The sequence below is a fragment of the Quercus suber genome, unplaced genomic scaffold (assembly GCF_002906115.3).
Source record: "Quercus suber isolate HL8 unplaced genomic scaffold, Cork oak 2.0 scaffold_427, whole genome shotgun sequence".
NCBI classification, from domain to species: domain Eukaryota; kingdom Viridiplantae; phylum Streptophyta; class Magnoliopsida; order Fagales; family Fagaceae; genus Quercus; species Quercus suber.
This window is the reverse complement of record NW_027069878.1, coordinates 493,475-517,324: the sequence shown is the minus strand read 5'-3', so window position 1 is coordinate 517,324 and position 23,850 is coordinate 493,475. Positions and strand designations below refer to the sequence as shown.

Genomic DNA, 23,850 nt, shown 5'->3' with positions numbered 1-23,850 from the left:
CTGTTTTTAGTCTTATAGCTTCATATGTTAACACATTAAATCAATGTGAGGCTCTCTTTTATTTTATTTTTTAAAACTTTTTGGGACACAATTAACCAAATAAATGTCAATGCTTGTTATTATGTATATACTATTACCTTAAGCAAAAGGAACCATTACCTAATCAATCCGACAAAATGTAGCTTTCTTGTGTGCAAACATAACAGTCACCTTCTCAACCCCTTTCACATGGATAAATAGCCAATAATCGTTGAGCACACGGTGATCAAATTAAGTTCGTTATTAATAATTCAATAATAGATTAAACACGATAAGTAAAAGGTTTCGTAGTTATTGATCCCGTACGCTAAGATCCAAGTCTCAAGTGAACATATTATTCACTTGAGAAATGTAATACACTTTTTATACGATATCTGCAATCCCTTTCGATTTGTAATTTAATATATAAATTAATTGGTTCCGAGAGGTTAGCTATATGCTGTGTATTATTAACAATTTGCACAGAAGGTGATAAGATGATATCTTGAGTAGTTACATATCGGGTACCCTTGACACAAATGGACGCACCACTAATTCCATACAAATTACTTCTCAATACAATTTCTTTCAAATTCATTAAAATTTCATGTACTGATTCTTGAATACCTATTATGATAGAATATTCATGTGGCATTTTCTCAGATTTTGCGTGAATAAGGTGCCTAACAGAGATTTGGAAAGGTATTCTCAATCGTTTGGCAAAAGGCTGAAGACGAGTAAAACCTCTAAATAATTCCATAGACACCTCTCGCCACCCTAGCTATGAGTTCTTAGGTTCCTGGTCTCCAAGAATCCTATAGGTAGCCAATTGCCTAGGGTGCAAGGAATAATTTATTAATGGGTCATGCTAATAAGTGCCTTTAAGACATTCATTAATAATCCATTTTAAGAAAGTTTTTATACCACTTTTATGGGAAATGAAAAAAACTGTCAAAATATTAATTACTTTTTTTTTCTCATAAAAACTTTCTTTAAATGAATTATTGACCAGTACTCTAAGGGTACTCATTAGCATTTCTCTTTATTAATTATGTTAAAGTGAAAGGAAATGCAAAAGTCAATGATCAATGTACTTGCATTCAATTTGTTGTCCTAGATATTAAATGAACTCATTAGCATTTTCCTTTATTAATTATGTTAAAGCGAAAAGAAATTCAAAAGTCAGTGATCAATGTACTTGCATTCAATTTGTTGTCCTAGATATTAAATGACATAATAGGCATGATTAATCAATGCTTCTTCCTCATGAACAACACGAGACCATTAACGAAATGAAAGCAATGGCTGTTGAAATGTCGTGGAAACAATGGAATTTAGAAATATCAATTCCTATAAACTAAACCAAGTTTATAATACATTATATAACCAAAGTATAATTATAAAAAAAAAGCTTAATATTTATAATTGTAGACTAGAGTTATAAAAATAGTATGGGTTCTAATAAGTTTTACTGTTTACTTAAAAAAAATTCCTATAAACTAAAATGAGCCAATTGTTGGTTTTTAATTTGAGTCTTGCAAGATTTGATTAATTGATTCTGTAGGGATAATAGACTGATTGACAACAACCATGGCTATTATTTATCTCTGTTGTTCTATGATTTGCTTTGCCATTCTCTAAAGTTTTCACTCTAATATACCTTACTGTAGTTGTATGTACCATGTAGTACACCTTCTCAAATTTTACAAGATTATCAAATTCCTTTTATCCAAAACCTAAATAGATCAAATCAAAGGGTGATCTTTGGTAATTACCATTCTGCAAGTTATATATATATATATATATATGTGGGCTAAATACCAAAAATTAATCTTCATTCTTTTTTTTTTTCTTTTTTTCTTTTTTGAGAAGGAAAATTATCTTCATTCAAATCCATACGCATTGTTCACTCATTATTTTCAGTTAAGCAGTGGACATCAAAATGCAAAGAAATGGTCATATATATTTGAGAAAAAATTAAAAAATGTCATGGTGGCCATGGTTTCTTAAGTCTCAACACCAATAGAACACATATAATGACAAAGCTAGCCTCCAAATTAACTAGCTAGTTCTACCTCTCAGAAAGTTTTATATGATAATTTATATTTATTTCATTATCTTTACTAGGATTAAGGCGAAAGATAATTGTAATTTTTTTGGATAAGACAAGAATGCGCATGTGTCACATAAAATCCCCATTCTTCACGGCAAACAAACCAGATTTTCTTGTATGCATATACCATATTTTAAGTTCATCGTTGGTCTTGCACCAACACTTACAAGAGATACAAAGTTTTCATAATTTATTAAAGTAGTAACTCACTAACTTGTGGTTGGAGCTATTTTACTTTCACATCAATCTTTCATTAACATTACTTTTATCAGGAATGATACCCTCACATCTACTTTTTCACCTTTACTTTCTATGTTTTAAATCTGAATATTTTATTCTCGCGTCCATTTTTTCACATCTACTTTCATGTTTTAAACCTGAATATTTATTTTCGCCTTTTAAAATGTATACATCAACACTTCAATCATAAATATTGTATACAACAATGGATTTAGGATAAGTATAAGATATAAGATAATATTTCCCCTACTTTTTTATATATAAAGTACACACTATTTTTTTAACTCACAAATTATAAATTCATAATAGGCCATGCCAATAATTTAGAAAACAATATTAAAAATATGTAGCAATTCATAAGATCATTCACATGTATTATTTAAACAACTCACATGACTTATTAAAAATGTTATGTAACTAGAATGGTATTTTTGAGGTGGTACTTGAAAAGTTAACTTCAAACTAGTATGGAAGTAATATTTTTTCAAAAATAAAAAGTCACATCACTTACTAAAAAAGTATAATGATTATAATGAATGGTATTTTTGAGGTGGTAGTTAAAAAGTTTACTTCAAACCAGGGCTGGCTCAACAATTTTGGGGGCCTTAGGCGAAAATTTTAAGTAGAGCCTTTTTTATATTTAAATATTAATCAAATAATATATATTGAATTTTTTTATTTAAAACTATTTTTCTTACTTTTTGAGATGCAAAATTGCTAATTAAGTTTTTGTAATAAAGTTCCTCTAATATTTTTTTTTCAATTAATAATATAGCTAATCCACTTAATCTTTCTCGCGACATAGTAGACCTTAAATAAGATTTTATTAATTTTAATTTTAAATTTTTGAACAATTTATAATTAAAAATGATAATTTAACTAAAAATAATATTTAAAGTATAGAATAATAGAACCTGGTTATTGCAATTTTTCTAAAGTTGTGACCACTTTAAAGTCTAAACCTGCACAAATAAAAATTAATTTATTACATGGTTCAATAAATTAGTGTCACTATAATAAAAATGAGTTGATATGATACACATCAAATTATTAATTAGTATGATAATTTATAATAATTGATAAAATAAGAAAACTTGTTGTCCTATGACTATGGGCTATGCAGCCTATGCAATGTGTAGTGTGCAATTGTGCGGTGTGCACAGTTGCACACTACACACTACACAGGCTACAATGGAGCCTTTTTAATGCATTTTATTGACCAATAAAAGTACTTAATTTTTTTAATTAAAATATATAGATAAATATTATATATATATATATATACATATTTACAAGTGAGGGCCTTCTTTTATTTGGGGGCTTTAGACGATTGCGTCAATTGTATCACCTATTGAGCCGGCCTTGCTTCAAACTAGTATGAAAGTAATCTCTCTTTTTTTCCCAAAAATAAAAATAAAAAAATTGAAAAAAGTTCAACTCCAAACTAGTTTTGAGTTATCTTGCTCCAACCCACTACGTATTGATTGAAGAGAGAATTTATGTATATTTTTAGTCACATGACTCTTTTTAATGGAAAAAAGTTTGGCTCCAAATATGCCTGGAACTTTCTTACTTCAACCTATTATGTGTTAATTGAAGAAATCATCCATGCATAATTTGTCAGATAACTTTTTTAAGGAGTTATATGACTTATTTAAAAAATACATATTATAATCTCATAAATTGATTTAGAAAAAATAGTTTCAAACAAGTTTAAAGTCAAAATATCATTTCTAACGAGTCATATGTTTAAATCATAAATATATAAAGCCTTACAAATCATCATGTTATGAATTAGCACAAAAAATAACTCTAAACCGGTTTGGAGCAAAATTCATCCCAAAAAAATTCGTATCAATAAACCTAATTATCACATAAAATCATGATTTATTTTTGCATTGAACTTGGTCAAATTCTTTTAGGGCAAATATGCCATTTCCACTCTCATGCCACAATGATAAAAAAGGATTCAGACGAAAAGCAACTTTGTCCAACTCCAAAACAAGGTTTTAGACACACAGACACTTTATAGAAAGAGAAAGAGAGAGAGAACTCTCTCTCTCTCCATCTCTATCGTCTATATACATACATACAAGAAAAAATTAACACCTCTCAACTGGCCTTAATATTCGGAACCAACCTCCTCTCTTCACAAACACCAAAACCAACACAAACGGTTCCTTCTCTTCTCTCTCTCTCTCTCTCAGAGACACACACACAGACACAGACACAGACACAAAAAAACCCAACTTTCCATTTTCTTTCTCTTCCATTAATAAACATAATATATATTCATTTCATTGGTTTCGATTTAAAAAAAAAAAAAAAAAAAAAAAGGACATGTCGTCGTCGTTGGGCGTTGGCCCATCCTCCTCTTCCATTAATAAACATAATATATATTCATTTCATTGGTTTCGATTTAAAAAAAAAAAAAAAAAAAAAAAGGACATGTCGTCGTCGTTGGGCGTTGGCCCATCATCCAACTCCGCCACCGCCAGCCCACGACTCTCTTCCTTGCCCACCACCACCAGACGACGTGTCGCAGACTTAAACGACGTCGACAGATCCTCCGAATTCTCCGACGACCCAGAATCTCTTTCCAATGACCACCATAACGATATTAGCGACCTTGACGACGATGTCGTTTCAAGTTGTGGGTCCCATTTACTTCACCACCACCACCACCACCACCACCATCACCACAACCATTGCTTTTTACTGATCAGGTGTTTGCTTTTACGTTGGAGAGCGTTTTTCTGTCTGCCGGACACGTGGCTGCTCAAGATTGAAGATGGGTTTTATTGGACGGCCGTGATGTTCCAGTCGTTGAGATCAGGGAGGAGGAGCAATATGGGCCGTATGATCTTCGGGGCTTTGATGGTATTAGCGGTTTTGTCGGTTTTCGTTAAAGTCTCGGTTTTGCGTAATCAAAGGGTGGACGTGAAGAAGATTGATCGTGGGCTTTTGATTATACAGAGCTTTAAGGATGATTGGGCAATGGCTCAACGTGCTCTCTCTGAAACTCAAAACTCCATGCCAAAACGTGTTCTTGAAAGATTGTCTGTAAGTTTTTGAAGATACCCATTTGAGTTTTAATGTTTCTAGTTTGGTTAATTTTAATGATTTGGTTTTTTGTTTTGTTCAATAATTTTAATCTGGGTTCTAACTTAGATTACGTATTAGAATTGTACATTAGTTTCTGCAATTAAAATTAACTTTCAGTTATGTGGTTCTAATTTTTTTTTGGTTAGTATCATACAAATGAGTCGCATTTCCTTATATATAGGTACAGCTTTTAAGGCTGTTTTATTAGCTTTAACCGCATTTGTAATTTTTTCATTTCTTAATTTGAGCGTTTTATTAAATTTAGTGTCTAGTTAAAACCAAAGAACTACATTGAAAACAAATAGAAATTCAAAAGACTGAATTGGGATTTGAAACAGTTCAAAATTAGAGAATATAATCTGTAATTTAATATTTTTAAATTATTATTTTAGGTTTTTTTAAGTATATACCCGTCTCAAATTTTTTATTAATAAATTTTGAGTTGGGAAATTAAAATGGGTCTCAGATACTATTGGGTTTGGAACGGATCTCTGTCCTCCTGTTGTTGCTTTGACTGATAAAAACATAAAGTGGGTGGCAGCTAGGGCTTTGAACTTTCTTGAGGGGTGGCTATGACTAATATTTCGGAGTCCAGACTGTTTGGGCTGCTTTGCTTTGTTTCACGCGTATCAGTTTTTTTTTTTTTTTTTTTTGGCTAATAAGATAGTATGTTGTGTTGCTTGTTGGCAATTTCTAGTACTATATTTGCTATTGTATCCCAAAAAAAAAAAAAAAATGAAAAAGGATGTTACATTGCTATTACTTTTTTTTATATATATATGGCAAATGACATTGCTATTACTGTATTTGCTATTGTATTTAAGAAAAAGAAATTTAAGGTTTTATGATTAGCTCATGAGTTTTAATTTTTGTTTTCTATTTTTTTTACAGACTCCTGAGATATGGATGAAACCAAACAGTGACAACTATTATCAATGCATTAAACGACCCAGGAATAAAATAAGTATGTCTATCTACTTCCATTCCGCCACACCAAAATATGTAATTGCATGCTTATGAACATAACTATTTTAATTTTTTGTTCTGATTTTTAATTAATTGAAATTGCTCTCAGGGACGGGTTCGAAAACAAATGGCTATCTTCTTGTTCATGCCAATGGTGGATTGAATCAAATGAGAACAGGAGTAAGAATTTACAAAAACTTATTCATATTTATTCTCAGTCTCATGGATATGTGTGTTTTTCAAGCTGACCTTGTTAATTATTGACTTCAGATATGTGATATGGTTGCTGTTGCCAAGATAATGAATGCCACTTTGGTTCTTCCTTCTCTTGATCATGAGTCATTTTGGACAGATCCAAGGTATTATTCTAACTTTCTATGCTACTATTGTCGTCCAATGAATAGATTTAGTTTCTAATCTTTTAATCCTATTAATCAAATATCCTAATGCTTTGCAGTGACTTCAAAGATATCTTTGACTGGAGGCACTTCATGGAAGTTTTAAAAGATGATATTGAGATAGTTGAGTATTTGCCACCCAAGTATGCAGCAATCCAGCCCCTTTCTAAGGCCCCTGTTTCCTGGTCTAAGGTATGGAAATAGTGTGCAATTAAAATATACTTTTTTCAACTCCATTTTTTTCCCCTATCATGGGAATTACATCTCAGATGCTTTCATGTGCAGGCTAGTTACTACAGAAATGAGATGATGCCATTGTTAAAGAAAAAAAAGGTGATAAAGTTCACCCACACTGATTCTCGACTGGTTAATAATGGCCTCGCTTCCAACATCCAGAAGCTCAGGTGCCGTGCCAATTATGAGGCTCTCCGGTACAAAAAGGAGATTGAAGATCTTGGGAGAATTCTGGTTGATAGATTGAGGAACAATAGTGAGCCATATGTTGCTCTGCATCTAAGGTATCATCATGATATTATAAGTTTTTTTAAAAGTAATAAGATCCTCTCCATTTCAAGTGAAATGGAAATGATTAGTCATTTAAAATTTTAAATGATGTGACATACACCTTTAGATTTGTAATATTTAATCTAATCTTGCTTGCAGATACGAGAAAGATATGCTTGCTTTCACTGGATGCAGCCACAACCTTACTGCAGAAGAGGCTGAGGAACTTAGGATTATGAGGTACAATGTAAAGCATTGGAAGGAGAAAGAGATAGACAGTAAGGAGAAGCGTCTCCAAGGGGGATGCCCAATGTCCCCTAGAGAAGCAGCCCTTTTCCTTAAGGCCATGGGTTACCCTTCCACTACAACTATTTACATAGTTGCAGGAGAGATATATGGCAGCAATAGCATGGCCGCCTTCCGCTCTGAGTACCCTAATGTCTTCTCTCATTCCACTCTTGCTACAGAAGAAGAGTTACAGCCCTTTAGACCATATCAGAATCAGATGGCCGCCTTGGATCATATTGTGGCACTTGAAAGCGATGTCTTTGTTTACACATACGATGGAAATATGGCCAAGGCAGTGCAGGGACATAGGAGGTTTGAAGGATTTCGAAAGTCGATCAACCCTGAAAGGTTTGTTTACACTAATATTAAGCATAATTTTTTATCGAACTTCATTCGTTGTACAGAGTTTGTAGACATAAACTTAAGATTTCTGATATGTTAAGCTGCCTGTGTTTCAGGTTGGAATTTGTTAGACTGATTGATCAGCTGGATGAGGGAGAAATATCGTCAGAAAAATTTTCTTTAGAGGTTAAGAGTTTGCATTCCGACCGGCTTGGAGCACCATATCCTAGACAGGCAGGAGAGTCACCAAGACTGGAGGAGAATTTTTATGCAAATCCTTATCCTGGTTGTATCTGTGACAGGTCTCAGGAGCACCTCAATAACCTGAAATTTCTTGATCAGAAACATTTGAGGGCGGCAGCGCAAAGATAGCATTTCCGTTTGTTGAGATTATTTGATATGGAGTATAAGATTACAATTGCTTAACAGGCTGCTTATAAGGGTTTCTAAAATGAACTGCATCTTTGCCCAGTCTGGAAGCAATAGCTGCCAAGAGGGTCTACAAGTTTTGAGTTTCTCCTAGGATTTTTTTCTTAAAAAAATGCGCATTTTTGGCATAGCAGCAGAGGAGAACCTTACCAGGGGGAAGTGGAGATTGGAGAAGGTTGTGCATCATTTTAAGGCAAACCAGGTTACCTACACTGGCACAGACATTATCGCCATCACATGTAGAGTTACAGTACTATATTGATTCATTATTTTTTTCTTTAATTTTCTTCCCAAAATTACATGCCAAAATGGGCATTATAGAACGTAGTTAGCCACAGAAACTGATTTCCATATGTTCCCTGAAGATATCATTTTAATTTTTTTGTTTTCTTAATTTATTCAATTAGAATAAGATGAAATCTCATGCAAGTTTCAACAGTTGCAGAGGATTATCATAGAAGCCAATGCAGACCATTTTTTCACATAGGCATTGCCAATGAAGACTTTAATAAATGTGATTCTGACCTAATTGTCCCCGGGAAACTTGTCCCTTTAATTTCAAATATGAGCCACTGCAGTTAGGTATTACTGATGAGACATCTTGGCAAAAATTAAGGTGGCTTAACTATCCAGGTAAAATGCAAGTTCCTAATAGATCAAATGTTGGTTGAATAATCCATAACCAAAATCACTAAAATGAATCCTGCTGTATGTGAAAAACCCTTTAGAAGATTAACAGCTTTGAAGGCTAAACTAAAGGGTGGATATGATATATATATATATATAGAGAGAGAGAGAGAGAGAGAGAGAGAGATGTTGACACACAAAAATTCTGATATCATTACAAGAGGAACTGTTAAGTCATATCTCACCAACAAAATGCACATAATCAAGTGAACTATTATAACTGATTCAGCATGGCCTGGAATCCTTCAAATTGGACCTTTGAAAAATTTCATGGAATCTTTTCTAAAACTTCTTCCTTACCTTCATCAGAGACAAAATTCTCAATGCTCTAGATAACATACAATAAACGCCTTGGAAGCTACGAATGATCATGTTTTACGATCTGCTCTGTGTTAAAGGTACGTAAACCTTTTCTGCTCTACCACATTGAAGGTATATAAACTTGTTCTTTCAAATTTTGTGCTGCACTTTCAGTAGGAAAACCTCTCACAGCACCAATAGTCCATTGTGATATGATTCCTGCAGCAATTGCAAAGCGAAGCTGCCTCTCCAAAATCTCTTGATTTTCAAACATCTCAGGGTAAGTGGTCAGCTTTCTCATAATACCTGCCACAACAGCATCACCAGAGCCAGTCCTGTCACAGGTAAATGGGGTGATGAGCACATCTTCTGTCCCAATCACCACTCCATCGAACGAAGGGGTATAGTAATGAATTCGAAGAGTTCCATCAGTCACAAACAAAACTTTAAGACCATCGTGCCACAACGGAGAGATTTCTTCTCGTGTATAATGGTAGTAATTTCGCCGGTTCTTGGTTTGCTCAAAATTTTCAGCATAATATTCATGCCTGTAATTTTTTTTCCTCTCATAATAATCTTCATCTAGAAGAAATTCTAGCTCCTGCCTTGAAACCTCAATGATGTTTGCTTCACTCCAGGCTTTCTTGATTATCTCCCTTGTCTCATCACGTGATCTCCACAGAGGCAAGGGCAGATTCAAGTCAAAGAATATAAGACCTCCAAACTTTTTAGACCATGCAATTGCCCTAAAAAGGGTAGATTTCATCAAAGGGGAGATCAGAACTTCTGAATTAAAATGAAAAAGTCTAGCCTGCAACATATAAGTAGAGAGGAGTTTTCATAATAAGTTAACAAGCACAATTCTTGGAGACAATAACTTTCTTCACATGCAAAGTAATGCCACCGTATCAATCAAATAAATTTTACTGCCGAACAAACCAACATATCCTTCGTAAGAACAATAAAATTGGTCACTAGTAAATATAAGTTCATTCACTTGTCAACAATAAAATGGGATCATTAACATAGTTAAGAATAATGCTTTTTTTAAGTTTAGCAATGGAATGATTCCCTTACCTACAACTCAAGTAAAAAAATAAATAATTCTCCTTTTGTAGCTGAGTTAATCAATCTAAAACAAATTTCTCAGCCCAATGATTGGAAAAGGCTATATGCCTCTAATTGTTAAATAAACCTAACCAGCAATAATTTCTGTTTCTTTCACTTTCATGAAGCTAAAGACATAGAAACTATTGCAGTTACAAAGCTATTTAATTTGCAAGAAATGTAAGACTGCTAGACATTATTCACACAGAGGATTCACTCACTACAATATAAGCCTTAACATCAAATGAGCCAAGTACCTCTAAAATCTGCCACATTGTCTAAAAAGCATTAGGAGCTCCTAGAAATTTCAGAATATGTAGCATTCTGTGTGTAGATTAGAATCAGAACCAAGTTGCAATTTTTGTTTTTGTTTTTAGGAAGACAAACTCAATAGGTATATGTGGAACCTTAAGCTGATAGTAAAGAATGAATTTAATCACTCTCAGTGATTCTTCCAATACCATAAATGTTACTACATTAACCTAAAAAATTGATATGTCAACTTTTAAATAGGAGACAAAAGTAAGTAATTATAAGAGTAATGTTACATAAACTATTTTACAACATTTTTACAAACTATTGATGTGGCAAATTCTTACTAGTTCTAATATGGGCCTATCACTAACATCACATTATTTCTTACAATAATTATTTGAAAAATGCTAAAGCCACATCAGCAGTTTATAAAAATATTGTAAAATAGTTTGTGTTTATAGCATTACTCTAATTATAATATGGCACCAATCATAATTATTGTCACGTTAGTTTGTAAATATCTTATAATAAAATTGGTATTAAGTCTAATATTTTTCTGTGAGGGCAGAACTTAAGACACGGTTCCTTGTTGTGCCCCAATTAAATTCAATCATGTGTACATTGACCAATGTTACACAAAGGCCTATATATGTATATAAGTTTTTTCCTTCCTATAAACTATCATTTCTCCTAAAATTGGTATTGAATTTAACATTTGAGTAATTATTAGGTCCCTCCTATAAGTATTAGACTAATTATACCAATGTAGTAGCACAATCACCTATATATAAGTTTTGTTCCAAGAGCCTCATAGCTCGAATGAGTCCTCCTAGAGACTTCAGATTCAAATCCCCACTCCCCCGAACATATATATATATATATATATGGGTCATGTTAGCGGGTACACGCAATTATTAACAAACTATCTTAGAAAAGTTTTAACACTAATTTTATAAAACAAATATATATATATATATATATATCAAAACATTAATTGTTTTTTTTATCTTTTCACTAATTTTATAAAACAAATATATATATATATATATATCAAAACATTAATTGTTTTTTTTATCTTTTTTTCATAAAAACTTCCTTTACATCATTATTCTGAAAACATTATACCATATATTTGCATAAATATAAAAGACAGACCTCTTTGAGCACAGCAAGGTTCAATTCATCAACAAGAAGAGAATCCTCAGCAGCCTCTTTCACAACCTCGCTCCTCATCTTCCCATCCTCATCAAACACAATCTTCACATACGCACAAGCAGTTTTAACACCGCCACTCTTATCAAACTTCACAGCTCGAGTCTGCACGCTCTCCACATTCATCGTCCTCACCAGCTCTTCCCCAAACTCGTCCTTCGCAACTTTTCCCATAAACGCCGCACGCCCGCCGAGCCTCACGTGCGAGATCGCCACGTTGGATGGGGGCCCACCTGGAGCTCTCACGAACTCTGGTGGGTCCCACTGGAGATTCTTCCACTCCGAGTATATGTCAGGGTCCATTTGGTTATCGGAGACTCGGACTGTGGGCACAAACTCTTTGCGTGCACCGCCGAAGCAGCAAATCAGAGGTGGGTCCAAGTATGGAAAGTCAATTCCATCGTCGTAGTCGAAGAGTTCATCGGAATTTGGATCTGGGTCTGTGTTTTTAGCTTCGTTTGTGGTCTCTTTAGCTTCAAGTTTGGATTTTTCGACTTTTGTTTTTGTCGAACGCTTGGTTTTTTTTGGTGTAATGGTTGAAGAAGAAGAGGACGAAGTGGGTTTCTTTGTTCTGACTCGGCGAGTGGGTTTTGGCGAGTCAAGAGCTCCATTGTTAGAAGTGTATGAATCTCTAGCAATATGTGTGAGTGTATGACTATTTTGAGGCTCTGAATCTGAAGCTAAAAATGAAGCCTTTTTGTGATTTTTTCGAAGTTTAAGGTTTGTGAGAAAGAGTGGAAGAGAGTGAAGTAGCTGAAATGAAGCCATGGATTGCGAGAGTATATCGGGTCGTAAATATAGGAGTGTTTGTTTTATTCGGGTCGGGTACGGGGCGGTTAAGAGCAATGATAGCTGATATTTTAATCGAACGGATATCAGGTATTCGTTTGCGTAAGCAAAGCATTCTAAACCATTGGATGAGATACACTTTAATAAAAGGTTCTGACTTTTGGTCTTTAATTCTTTCTTTGAACTGGGTTTTTCTGTTTTCTGTTGTAAAACAAATCAAGGAAAAGGGTCTGAACTCTGAATCAATTCCATAGTGGATTTGCTTCATCTTATTATTGGTGAGGCTTCCTATTTGTTTTTGTTTTGGTTTTTGTGTTTTTTTTTTTTTTCGGAGAATACTAAGTTATGTACAAGCGTGTTCTGGTTTAATTGAACTGAAATAACTGTATGGGATTATCTGATAGTTTGTTTGATTTTGGAGTTCAATTTATCGTTGCTGTCATATGTGTATGAAGTTGTTTTTGTTTCAAAAGTTCATGGATCTTTTGTTTATGCCCAAATCTGGGTTCTACTTAGATTTTTAGATTTGGGTTCTTGCCCTTTGCTGCGTTCTGATTTTTATTTGGTAATAGGATACACTAGTTTCATCTAGAACTGAGGCTTTTAAGGTAGGTGTTTTTAGCCAGTTTCTGACCAAGGAAAAGATGAGGTTATCTATAGTGACCAAAACAAAATTAAGATCTTAATATGTTTAAGGTTGTGGTTATATGTAGAATCTCATTTTATTGATTTTAATTGTTCTAATAAGCATGTGACTGTCAAAATGTTGTTTTCATAAGCCATTTAGTATGCAGTTCTGTTAGCCCAGGAGATAATAAGGTTTGCACAGTGTCACTTTCAGTTCTAGTGTGAATTTGATTGGGAGACTATGGAGGTAAACCGAAAATGGTGGCCTCAATTATTTCCATCATTTAATGATCGCTATAGTTCTAGATATTTATTTTGTTGGTTAAAGTATCATTGTTTGCTTATACTATATAATGCTTGTCAGGATCCAGAACTAGATATTTGGGCTCGGAATTGAGTCAATTGACATGGTGTAAATGGCAATTTTAGTTTTGTAAGGCTATAAAATTGAAGAGACACATGTGGCCTGGTTGGAAATTATTATGGCATTTGGGATGTGGAACTCTATTTGATAAAAGTTTAGCCTATGTAGAGATGTGATATGTATTAGTTGTTGATTATAGATTGTGAAAAGAGAAGCTATCCCTTTGGAGTATTTTTTTATTAAGGTTTATTCTGTATATACAAACAAAATATGTTTGCGGTGTTGCTTTGTATTTGGAGAGCACTAGAGTTCATGCCTCTGCACGACACATTATATATCAAGTGCTGCCTAGCTGGCTGATTGCAGCTCTAATTGGCTAATTGAGATGGCTTTAGCATGATTACCAACTAGACAACTGGTATCTAGTACTATCTGTGAGAACACAGGACACACACACACACACACACTAAGTCAGTAAGCTCAAGTTAGACAGAATGAGGGGGTAGCAATTAGCAACACCCCTTTGATTTGATTGTTGATGTAGATGTTCTTTTGTGTTGATCAAACTACAATTGCACTATATGCTGTTATCGCCAGCAGACTAGATAATCACTGTAGGTGAACTTGCCAGTGTCCTATGGCTTACTGGACATGTTTATGGAGCCCATCATAAGTAAGGTCTATGCCAGCTCCATCTCTAAGTGATTAGAGGATCATGTTAAACAAAATTTTGAAGTATTTAACTCTGGTTACAATATTTGATTCTATCACCTTTTGCAATGGAGTATGTTGAACTTCTGTTAGTAAAACTGTAGGTAAGCAGCTTTATTTGTCAACATTGTGGCATTGGACAAAAATAACCATGATGCATGTAAGACTACAGTTAGACTTCCAATGAACGGGCTTGGGTTTGTTAAATTTTTCTATTTGAAGGGGGGTCAATTGTAGGGTAATTTTTTCTTTCTTTCATTTTTTGTACTATGTTGATCATAGGACTCCTAACCCACTACATGTATGAACACAACACTTCCATCAGAATCTCCTCTTGGATATTGACTTGCAGTTGTTTGGTAAAAGTGAAATGTTGAATCCTTTGTTGTGCAGGAAATGGGTTTATGGACTTTGCTTGAAGCCTGTCTGCTTTTTGCAAATGCATTGGCAATACTGAATGAAGATCGATTCCTTGCTCGGAGAGGATGGACTTTGGCAGAAATTCCTGGAAGTGGAAGAAATTCCCTTAAAGGGCAGATCATAGGGCTCATACATGCATGCCAGTTTTTTAGACTACCCCTAATAATTTTAAATATTATCGTTATTGTTTTAAAGCTCTTCACTGGGTGAAGATGGTAAAATTGATTACCAGTGTGACATATAATATTTGGGCACATTGTGAATTATTGCCTAATCGATTAGTTATATTCAGAGAAGCTCTTGAGTTATTAGTTAGAGACATCTGTTCTAAATTTCATTCTCAATATCTTATTTTTCCATACGTTTTTTGTTTTTGGTTTATTTGCCAAAATAAGTTGCCTCTGTTTTCATGGGTTTCTAGCCTTAAAGCGTTGATCAAGGAATGCTGAATAATTTTGGGGAAACTAATTATATACTGTTCAGTGATCAAGTATGACTCAATTGAAAAATGGGTTAAAATGGAGGTTATAATTGGACAATCAAGATAAACCAAACCATGCCAAACAAATATGGCATGCTTTCAAGAGCAGCTAGGGAGTAGAGAAGACCAACAACTTGGCTATTAAAATACAACAGCTGACAATGCATTTTATTCAAATCCCAATAATTTACACATCACCACCTGAGTTACACTGAACCAGCAGACAAAAGAAACAGAAAAACTCAACAGCTCCTACTACATAAACACTAGGCTTCAAACCTCACTCAATTGGGATCATAACCTCATTGGTCCTGAATGGAGGCAAAGTCCAAGGTGGGTTATACCTCGCCAACAAGAACTCCCCAATTATCTGGTACCCATCTCTCTCCAAGCTCTGTTTAAGCTTCTCCACCTTTTCCTTCACCACTTCCTCAGTTGCCACTCCCCCAAACTTCACCACCCCATACTTCCTCTCCCCTTCCTCTCTGATAACCACTCTCTCATCCACAGGCTTTGGAGCCTCCTCCGCCTTCTGATACTTCTCTGGCAACAAAAATTGCATAGTCACCCTCTTACTCTCCTCATCCGCACCAGCCTTGGTCACAACTGGAGCTGTCATGGCAATCTTTTCAGCTGAGCTTTCTGGGGCCTTTGTTATCACTGGTGCAGTCATTGCAATCTTTTCAGGCTTAGTATTCTGAGGATTGCCTAAGGCACCAATGTAATTGGCCAACACAGTAAAGCCACCATCTTTGTTACCCTTGAATTGTGTTGGGTCATATGTGACTTCAGCTATGACTGAAGGTGCATACATGCGGATTTCATAATCAGCTAAGGTTTGAATCACTTTGTACTTTGGGGTTTCAACACTGATCTTTCCCAACACCATACCCATCTTGAAGAATTGGCTATAGAGAGACTGAGATACTGTCGGTATCTTTATATAGATTTAGAGAAGAGAGGGGTGAGTTTTCTCTGGATTGTTCTTGCTTGGAGAGGGGGGTTTGGTTTGGACTATTTGGAATATTGTTGGTTAATGAGTGACGGGAATTCAGGGATGTATTTGTGGACTATATTTATCCACGACCTCTCAGTAAGGCAAATAGTTTTACTAGGTTGTCCATTACAGCTTCCTCAAAAAAAAAAAAAAAAAAAAGAAAAGAAGGTTCTCCGTTACCGTTACAGTTCTTTCTTTTGTAATTAGTATTTTGTACCATGTTAGTTTTTTTTCTTCTTTTTTTTTTTTTTCTTTTTTTGGGTGAAACTATACTGTATCATGATTTATTTGTCATGTCAGCAACTATGAAAAGACAATCCGTAATCCTCAAATCTTATTATGATCTTTATGCAAGTGCAATAGAAAGATAGTCTCGTTGTAAGATTTTGGGCCAATTAATGTTGAACAATAGTCAATAGTGTCAATAGCCCGGCATTATTATTATTATTATTATTTTATACAAGATTTATTTGTCATGATTTATTTGGAGAAACTACACTGTATCATGATTTATTTGCCATGTCAGCAACCATGAAAAGACAATCCATTTAACAATCCTCAAATCTTATTATGATCTTTAAGCAAGTGCAATAGAAAGATAGTCTCGTTGTAAGATTTTGGGCCAATTAATGTTGAACAATAATGTCAATAGGTTGGCATTATTATTATTATTATTATTATTTTATACAAGATAGAATTTCTCATTTAGCCTAATCTAAGTGTATATGTGTGTGAAGCTCCCTCTTAAAGACTTGAACTTCGGCCTTTGGCCCCCTATATCTCACAAGCACTTATACTTGTGTAGTGACCACCGCACTAAGAGTGCGTGGTAGTTCAGCATTATTATTGAAAACGTCCAAGTTTAAATTCTCATTCTCTAACTATTAAATTATATATATATATATATACACACACATTTATATAATGTTTTGAACCCTTTATTTGAAGGGCATTTTCAAATTAAATCATAAAATTTTCATTTTTCAAATTAAAACTTGAATTTTGTAGATGGCTACAAATTAAATCTTATAATTTCGTTAGTTTCAAATCAAACCCAAACTTTTAAAATCTTATCAATTTAAATCCCCCAATTAAACTTGAAATCCAAACTCAAAACATCCTAAGTTATAATTAATAGGATTTAGAAGCTCATGATTCAATTTGAACTAGTTAAATTGTTTTGAAAGTTTTGAAATTATACGTTTTAATTTGAAATCACTCCTAAAAATATGGGCTTTAAGTAATACTTTACACACACACACAAATCTTCTATACACTGCGTATGGTTTCCCATAACCATATCATTATGAGAATTGGATCATGATAAGAAAAATAAATCAATGAAAATAGACCATCCCAAATAGACGTCACCAAACCGACTTCTAGTTCATAAATCTTGAAAGCATTAATTTTCTCTAGCAAACCACTTGTTAGCACAAATTCCTTAACCCAGAATTAGAAGTCATTTTCTGCGAGGAGTTTTTTCCTTGTCGTTTGGTAACAAAATTTCCAAACCATTGCCAGTCAGCAGGTCCATTCAAACAGGGCTGCTAGTTGAAAAATCAGATCCTCCAGGAAAAAAAAAATTATAACACCCGAGAAAGCCTATTTCAATCTTTTGTGTACACACTATTTGATAGGGTGTGAAATATTTCTATAACTAAAAAAATAAAAACAAAAACAGTATACATGTGTGTGTGTGTATTGAATAAACAGTATGCATGCATGTACATAGAGACAAAAAAGAAAACAAATAGCAACCAAGCAACAAGATACCCCCAAAAAACAACTGCAATTACAGGAAAATGAATCTAATATCAAAGGGGTGTGTCTCCAATAAAGTCTACCTCAATGAGACCTAGCCACATCTTATTCTATTGTATACACATGAACAAAATTGGCTCTGCCTTCCATAAAATGAAAAATATTAGCTCTAGTAGTAGGTAGTTCCATGTCAACGGCTCTAAATAAAATCAAAGAACCAAGTCTATCTCACCTCACTCCATTCAACATATTCAAAGAATAAAAAAAATAAAAAATAAAAGGCCATATCTCAATAACAAGGGATACACTAAAATACCCTGCAGCCCAGGGCGAAGCCATAGGCACTCTGGCAATCCTACCTATGCTCCTACTGGAGGTGGAGGAGCTAGAGCGGGGCTTGCTGGAGTAGAGTTTGCTGGAGTTGGGCTACTGTTGTTATTTTTCCATGGCTTGACTGTAAAGAGCACCACAAGCACGATAATCACAACCAAAATTATGATAGCATAACAGGTCCATTTCCGGGTGTTTTTCTGGAGCACCCTGGCAGTCTGCAACTGCTGAGTCCCACGATCCACGAACGAATGAGCTCTTCCCACGTTGTTTGCAATGTCGTCCAATTGTTCACCTTGAGCCTGGACCAATACGGCCATGTCCAAGAACACCTGGTGTAACTCTTTAAGATTCTTCTCCATATCCTTCACAGCATCATGCCTCTCTTGAATTTCTTGTATTGTGTCCAAAATTCTACCCCGTCCTTGCTCTTGAATGGCTTTTTGTAGGAATGTCTCACTCTCACCTGTATTTATCACACATTTTTCTTTATATTGTTCTACAATATTGACAAATTTTCTGGAAATTTAAAGTTATTTTTCTGATTTACATGTTAGAATAATATTTGAATGCCTAAATTTACATTTTGTGCATTTATTCCTAAAGTTAAATTGAGAGAATTCAAATTTATCCTACATAGTTTGTGAGAATCGTGTGAAATATTTGAATTTTTATTCTATAATTGAATCAGGAAAACAGATTACAGGAAAGCTAAATTTCCATTCTATGTTTGAATGGCTAGATTTACATTTTGTGCATTTATTCAAATTTATAGACTACAAATTTATCTGACATAGTATGTGAGAATAGTGTGAAATATTTGAATTTTCCATTCTATAATCGAATCAGGAAAACAGATTACAGGAAGATAATCTAACATCAAAAGGGGTATCTATGTATATCCAACAAAGTCTGTCTCCATGAGACCTAGCCACATCTCATTCTATTGGCTGTAGTAGGTGGCTCCATGCCAACGGCTCTAAGAACCATGTCTATCTCACCTCACTCACTCCTATAAAATTTAATTACAAAACTATATAACATCAATTGGAACCAAAAGAAAAAAAGGCCATATCTCAAACTATAACAAGGGTTGAAATAAAATGCATTGCAGCTGAGGACAAAGCTACAGATACACTGAAGCGTTATCGTTCTATTTCCAATTCCAAGGCTGGAGTGAAAGTATCACCACTAGAATAATCACCAGCAAAATTATGATAGCATAACATGTCCATTTCCGGGTATTTTTCTGGAGCGACCTGGCAGTCTGCAACTGCTGGGTCCCACCCCTTACATACGAATTAGCCCTGTTCACGTGGGTCTCAATGTTGTCCAATTGCTCGCCTTGAGCTTGGACCAACACGGCCATGTCCAAGAACACCTGGTGTAACTCTTTGAGATTTTTCTCTATATCTTTCACTGCATCATGTCTCTCTTGAATCTCTTGTATCGTGTCCAACACCCTACCCCGACCTTGCTCTTGAATGGCTTTTTGCAAAAATGTCTCACTCTCACCTGTATTCATAAGGTATTTCTCTTAATATCACTTTCTAAAGTTTTCTAATTGGCCTCAAATCTATATGTAACATTAAGATTTTGATCCACATTTGCCTCTCTTTTTGTTCAAAAATGCAAGTCAGTATTATTGTTAAATAATTAAGAGCTACCATAGTTTCTAAACCCTCAAAAGTCCTAAATTGAAGATGTGTGAGAATTCACACCTAAGAAAGAGTATTAGAATTGTGGTTAAATGATTAAAATTCATGTTTTAACTTAAAATTATTTTCTATAGATCACAAAACCCTACTTGACCTTGTCATTGGATAGATTATTGTAAGAATGACTCATTCTCACCTGCATTTGTCAGGTGCACATCAAAATTATAGTTAAATAATTAAACCCATCATTTTCTTAAGTTTTTTTAGATAAACTATAGTAATCATTGTATCAAAATAAGGAGTCTAGAATTGTCAAGTCCTAAATTGAGGATGTGTGAGAACCCATCAACCCACACATAAGGAGTGTTAGAATAATAGTTGCGTGATTAAATTCATGTTTTATGCATTTATTCTTAAAATTATTTTATATAGATCACAAAACCTACCATGACCTTGCTCTTATTTATAAGGTATCTCTTTTTATTTTATTCTCCATTTTTTACTAAAATACATAACATAAAGATCGTTATCACATTTGTTTCTATTTTTGTTAAAAAATGCACATTAGAATTGTGATTAAGTAATTAAATTCACGAAATAAGCAGTAGTTATTGTAAGATCATAACAACAAGTCCTAAATTGTAAGTCACTACAAAGAGTCCTAAGTTCTAAGTTGACAAGTCATATATTAAGGAGTGTTTCAGAAATCACACATGTATTAGAATAATGGTTAAACAATTGAAGACTAAATTCTGATTTTTTTTTTTTTTTAAAGAAGAACTAAATTCAGATTTTGAGCATTTATTCTTCAAAATTATTTTATATAGAACAAAAATTTAACCTAGATAGTTAATAACTAAATTCACTATTTTATAAGTTTAAACATTCAAGATAAATGAAAGTAATCCCACATTGCAGCAAGTATTTCACTGAGTCTAAATTAATAGTTAAATAATTAAATTCATCATTTTCCATGATTAATAGAACTAACATGTGAACTATGAAAATATATTAGAATAATAATTAAAATCGAAAGACTAAATTCAGATTTTGAGCATTTATTCTTCAAAATTATTTTATATAGAACAAAAATTTATCCTAGATATGTAAATAATGGTTAATAACTAAAATCCACATTTTCATAAGTTTAAACTTCCTAGATAAATGAAAGTAATCTTACTATCAAAGCAACAAGTCCTTGTCAAGGGTTGTCAAAACATTTTTTTCCCCCCTAAAAATGTCTAAATATTAGTTAAATAATTAAATTGATCATTTTCATAATTAATAGAACTCACATGTGAACTATAAAAATATATTAGAAAAATAATTAAATGCTTAAAAATTCATGTTTTTAGATTATTTAACTATTTATGCTTAAAGTTAATTATTTTTGTATACATAAAAAAAAATAATAAATAAATAAAAAATTATCCTAAGTTAAAATATCACAAATTATTTAAATATCATATTCAACAAAAATAAAATAGCTGACCATGGATCAAAAAAAAAATAGCTGACCTGTGGAAATGAGTAGGTCAACGGTTTTGTCGTCGGGATTTTCGCCAGTGACGGTGAAGTACCGGCGCTGTACGGTCTCCCGATACTCCGACGAAATCTGCTGCCGGAGATTATTGAAACTCTCCATCGAATCCTTCAGCTTCTTCCTCAGCCCGTTCACCACGGAGGTCCTGGTCCGGTCAGACGAAGAACCGGGTCCACAGCCAGGCAAGCTCCGGTTCGAGGCGTTGGAGCGGTCCAGCGCCTCGAGCTTGACTTTGATCAGCTTGGCCTTCTTGAGAGCGAGGGACACGTCGGCGTCCATGCGGGATCGGAGGTCCTTCACGGCCTTGGCGTTGTGGAGAGTCTGGGAATTGTCGTGCGAGGAGCGCAGCGTTTGGTTGAGGCGGTCGAGCTCCTTGAGCTCGTCTTTGACGGACTCGACGTCTTCGAAGAACTTGTCGAGGTTAATTCCGGTGTGCCCGGCCGGGCCCATTTCGATATCGTGGTGGTGGTGGTGATCGGGGGAGGGCTGTTCGTTGCGGAAGCGAGAGAAGGAGCCGGAAAATAAGTCATTCATTTTGGTATTGGTATTGTGGGGAATTCAAAGTTCAAAGTTTCCAAACACCCGTTTTTTTTTGGGGGAGAATTGGGAAATGGGTTCCCGGGGAATTGTGAGAAAGTATAGAGGAAATGATGATTTGGGAAGAGGTTTATGTAATGAATGGAAAAGAGAAAGAGAGAGAGAAATGAGGAATGTTCAAATGGGGTCTAGGTGCCTGCCGTTTCAACTTAAGAGATTCAGACTGCTGGTGGAATAGTTTTGAAGTTACATGAAGTCAAATGGGGTGGGAGAGGACGTGGATGGGGTGACGTGGACCTTGCTTCTCAAAAACTTTTTTTTAAAAAAATAAATTTTAGAAAGAAATTGATAATTGAGGTGGGGAATTTTAATTTTTAAGTTTAAGGATGAAAAATATAATCTGGAATCATAAAGAAGTGTCAATTAAACTATTTCATATTTTAGTGTTTCATACTTTTATGTACAATTTTTATATAAAGGTAAAATTTAAGTATAGTATTTAAGTATTATTTCTTAAGTTCTCCGCTTAAGATTTAGGTATATAGTTTTTTTCTCGTTAATGGGAGTGTATTTTAAGTTAAGTATAGTCATATGGTTGAATCTTAAGAGAGAAAACCTAAAAAATAGCACATAAGTATTGTATCTGAGTTTTGTCCTGTATGAATTTTTTTTTTCTTTTTATGATAATTGACCTTAGATGATTTGTAAATAAAATAGTATTAGAGTTCATGCATCGATGCAGTGAGGTGAGATTCAAAATCTACTGTGTTTGAAATAATTTGTATTGTTACTCCAATTATAATCTATCACTTTAACAAGTTGTGACAATTAGGTGACAAACACGTTATGACAATATATTATAGTATGTTATGATCAATGTACAATAAAAATGATATTTAGTAAAAATAATGCAATAGATGTAACAATTTTTCACAATATCTACGTTCTCACTATCTTTTATTTCTATCTATAATTAATATTCGACTATTATAATTAAAAAAAAAAACAGCTTGTTACGTTAATAATTATAAAATAACTTGTGAAAATTCTTGTGACTTAATTGATTTAATAATAAGTTTACGTAAGAGTGAGGTTTTTATCTATTATAAATTTATAACTTGTCGTCAGATGGTGATTTTTCTCATTTGTATTTTATGTATTTTTCATGTTTCATGCTTGTTTTTTGTTGACTTTTTTTTCTAGAGGAAAGGAAGGAAAGAGCAGAGAAGTAGCTGAGAGAGAGGAAAGAGTCGTTTACCGAGTGGAGTTGATTTGAAAGTTGAAATTTTGGAAGGTTCGTTTTCTGCGTAATGGGATGAGATTTGTTCGATTGTGTGTAGAAATGTGTAGCTGGAAAACGCGTGGTTGGAAATGGAAATAGTAGTAGTAGTAGTAATATTATCCCTTTGGGTGGGTTAGAATTCGAATTTCCTTAAAATGATTGATGACTCTATGGCCCTTTCTTTAAAATGATTGAGCTTTGGTGAGAAAATGGAAACATTGTTTTAAATAATTTTAAATGCAAATGAGACTTGGTCGCAATGATTTGGATTTCTCTCTCTCTCTCTCTCTCTCTCTCTCTCTCTCTCACACATATTTAAGGCTTTTTCTTAGCAACTGATTTTGCGTCAATTTGAGAAAGAAAAAAAAAAAAAAAAAAAAACC

General features: G+C 33.9%; 5 protein-coding genes across 9 annotated transcripts; 2 read left to right on the top strand and 3 right to left on the bottom strand.

Moving 5' to 3' along the window:
* Positions 1 to 4,743: 4,743 nt before the first annotated feature.
* Positions 4,744 to 8,940, top strand: LOC112032492 (O-fucosyltransferase 19). The gene is made up of 8 exons (XM_024065252.2): positions 4,744 to 5,434; positions 6,368 to 6,440; positions 6,552 to 6,622; positions 6,713 to 6,801; positions 6,900 to 7,032; positions 7,126 to 7,358; positions 7,504 to 7,980; positions 8,091 to 8,940. The coding sequence occupies exons 1-8, from the start codon at positions 4,820 to 4,822 to the stop codon at positions 8,344 to 8,346; spliced, it is 1,947 nt and encodes a 648-aa protein (XP_023921020.1). The 5' UTR covers positions 4,744 to 4,819; the 3' UTR covers positions 8,347 to 8,940.
* Positions 8,941 to 9,219: 279 nt separating this feature from the next.
* Positions 9,220 to 12,732, bottom strand: LOC112032488 (fructokinase-like 1, chloroplastic). Its single transcript, XM_024065245.2, has 2 exons — positions 11,908 to 12,732; positions 9,220 to 10,201 (listed from the first exon to the last, which is right to left on the bottom strand). The coding sequence occupies exons 1-2, from the start codon at positions 12,730 to 12,732 to the stop codon at positions 9,509 to 9,511; spliced, it is 1,518 nt and encodes a 505-aa protein (XP_023921013.1). The 3' UTR covers positions 9,220 to 9,508.
* Positions 12,730 to 15,190, top strand: LOC112032491 (uncharacterized). Of its 3 annotated transcripts, none has more exons than XM_065761754.1 (2): positions 12,730 to 12,843; positions 14,849 to 15,190. In XM_065761754.1, the coding sequence occupies exon 2, from the start codon at positions 14,852 to 14,854 to the stop codon at positions 15,083 to 15,085; it is 234 nt and encodes a 77-aa protein (XP_065617826.1). In that variant the 5' UTR covers positions 12,730 to 12,843; positions 14,849 to 14,851; the 3' UTR covers positions 15,086 to 15,190. The 3 variants fall into 3 exon arrangements, with proteins under 3 accessions (XP_065617826.1, XP_065617827.1, XP_023921019.1); XM_065761755.1 differs by lacking the exon at positions 12,730 to 12,843 and adding an exon at positions 12,879 to 12,903; XM_024065251.2 differs by lacking the exon at positions 12,730 to 12,843 and adding an exon at positions 12,910 to 13,031.
* A 307-nt stretch (positions 15,191 to 15,497) lies between these two features.
* Positions 15,498 to 16,454, bottom strand: LOC112032490 (heme-binding-like protein At3g10130, chloroplastic). Its single transcript, XM_024065250.2, has one exon. The coding sequence runs from the start codon at positions 16,249 to 16,251 to the stop codon at positions 15,637 to 15,639; it is 615 nt and encodes a 204-aa protein (XP_023921018.1). The 5' UTR covers positions 16,252 to 16,454; the 3' UTR covers positions 15,498 to 15,636.
* Positions 16,455 to 18,126: 1,672 nt separating this feature from the next.
* LOC112032489 (syntaxin-121) lies at positions 18,127 to 22,403 on the bottom strand. 3 transcript variants are annotated; one of them, XM_024065249.2, is made up of 3 exons: positions 21,624 to 22,402; positions 19,707 to 19,962; positions 18,127 to 18,657 (listed from the first exon to the last, which is right to left on the bottom strand). In XM_024065249.2, the coding sequence occupies exons 1-3, from the start codon at positions 22,180 to 22,182 to the stop codon at positions 18,477 to 18,479; spliced, it is 996 nt and encodes a 331-aa protein (XP_023921017.1). In that variant the 5' UTR covers positions 22,183 to 22,402; the 3' UTR covers positions 18,127 to 18,476. The 3 variants fall into 3 exon arrangements, with proteins under 3 accessions (XP_023921017.1, XP_023921014.1, XP_023921015.1); XM_024065246.2 differs by lacking the exon at positions 19,707 to 19,962 and having other exon boundaries at positions 18,127 to 18,913; positions 21,624 to 22,398; XM_024065247.2 differs by lacking the exon at positions 18,127 to 18,657 and having other exon boundaries at positions 19,255 to 19,962; positions 21,624 to 22,403.
* Positions 22,404 to 23,850: the final 1,447 nt, after the last annotated feature.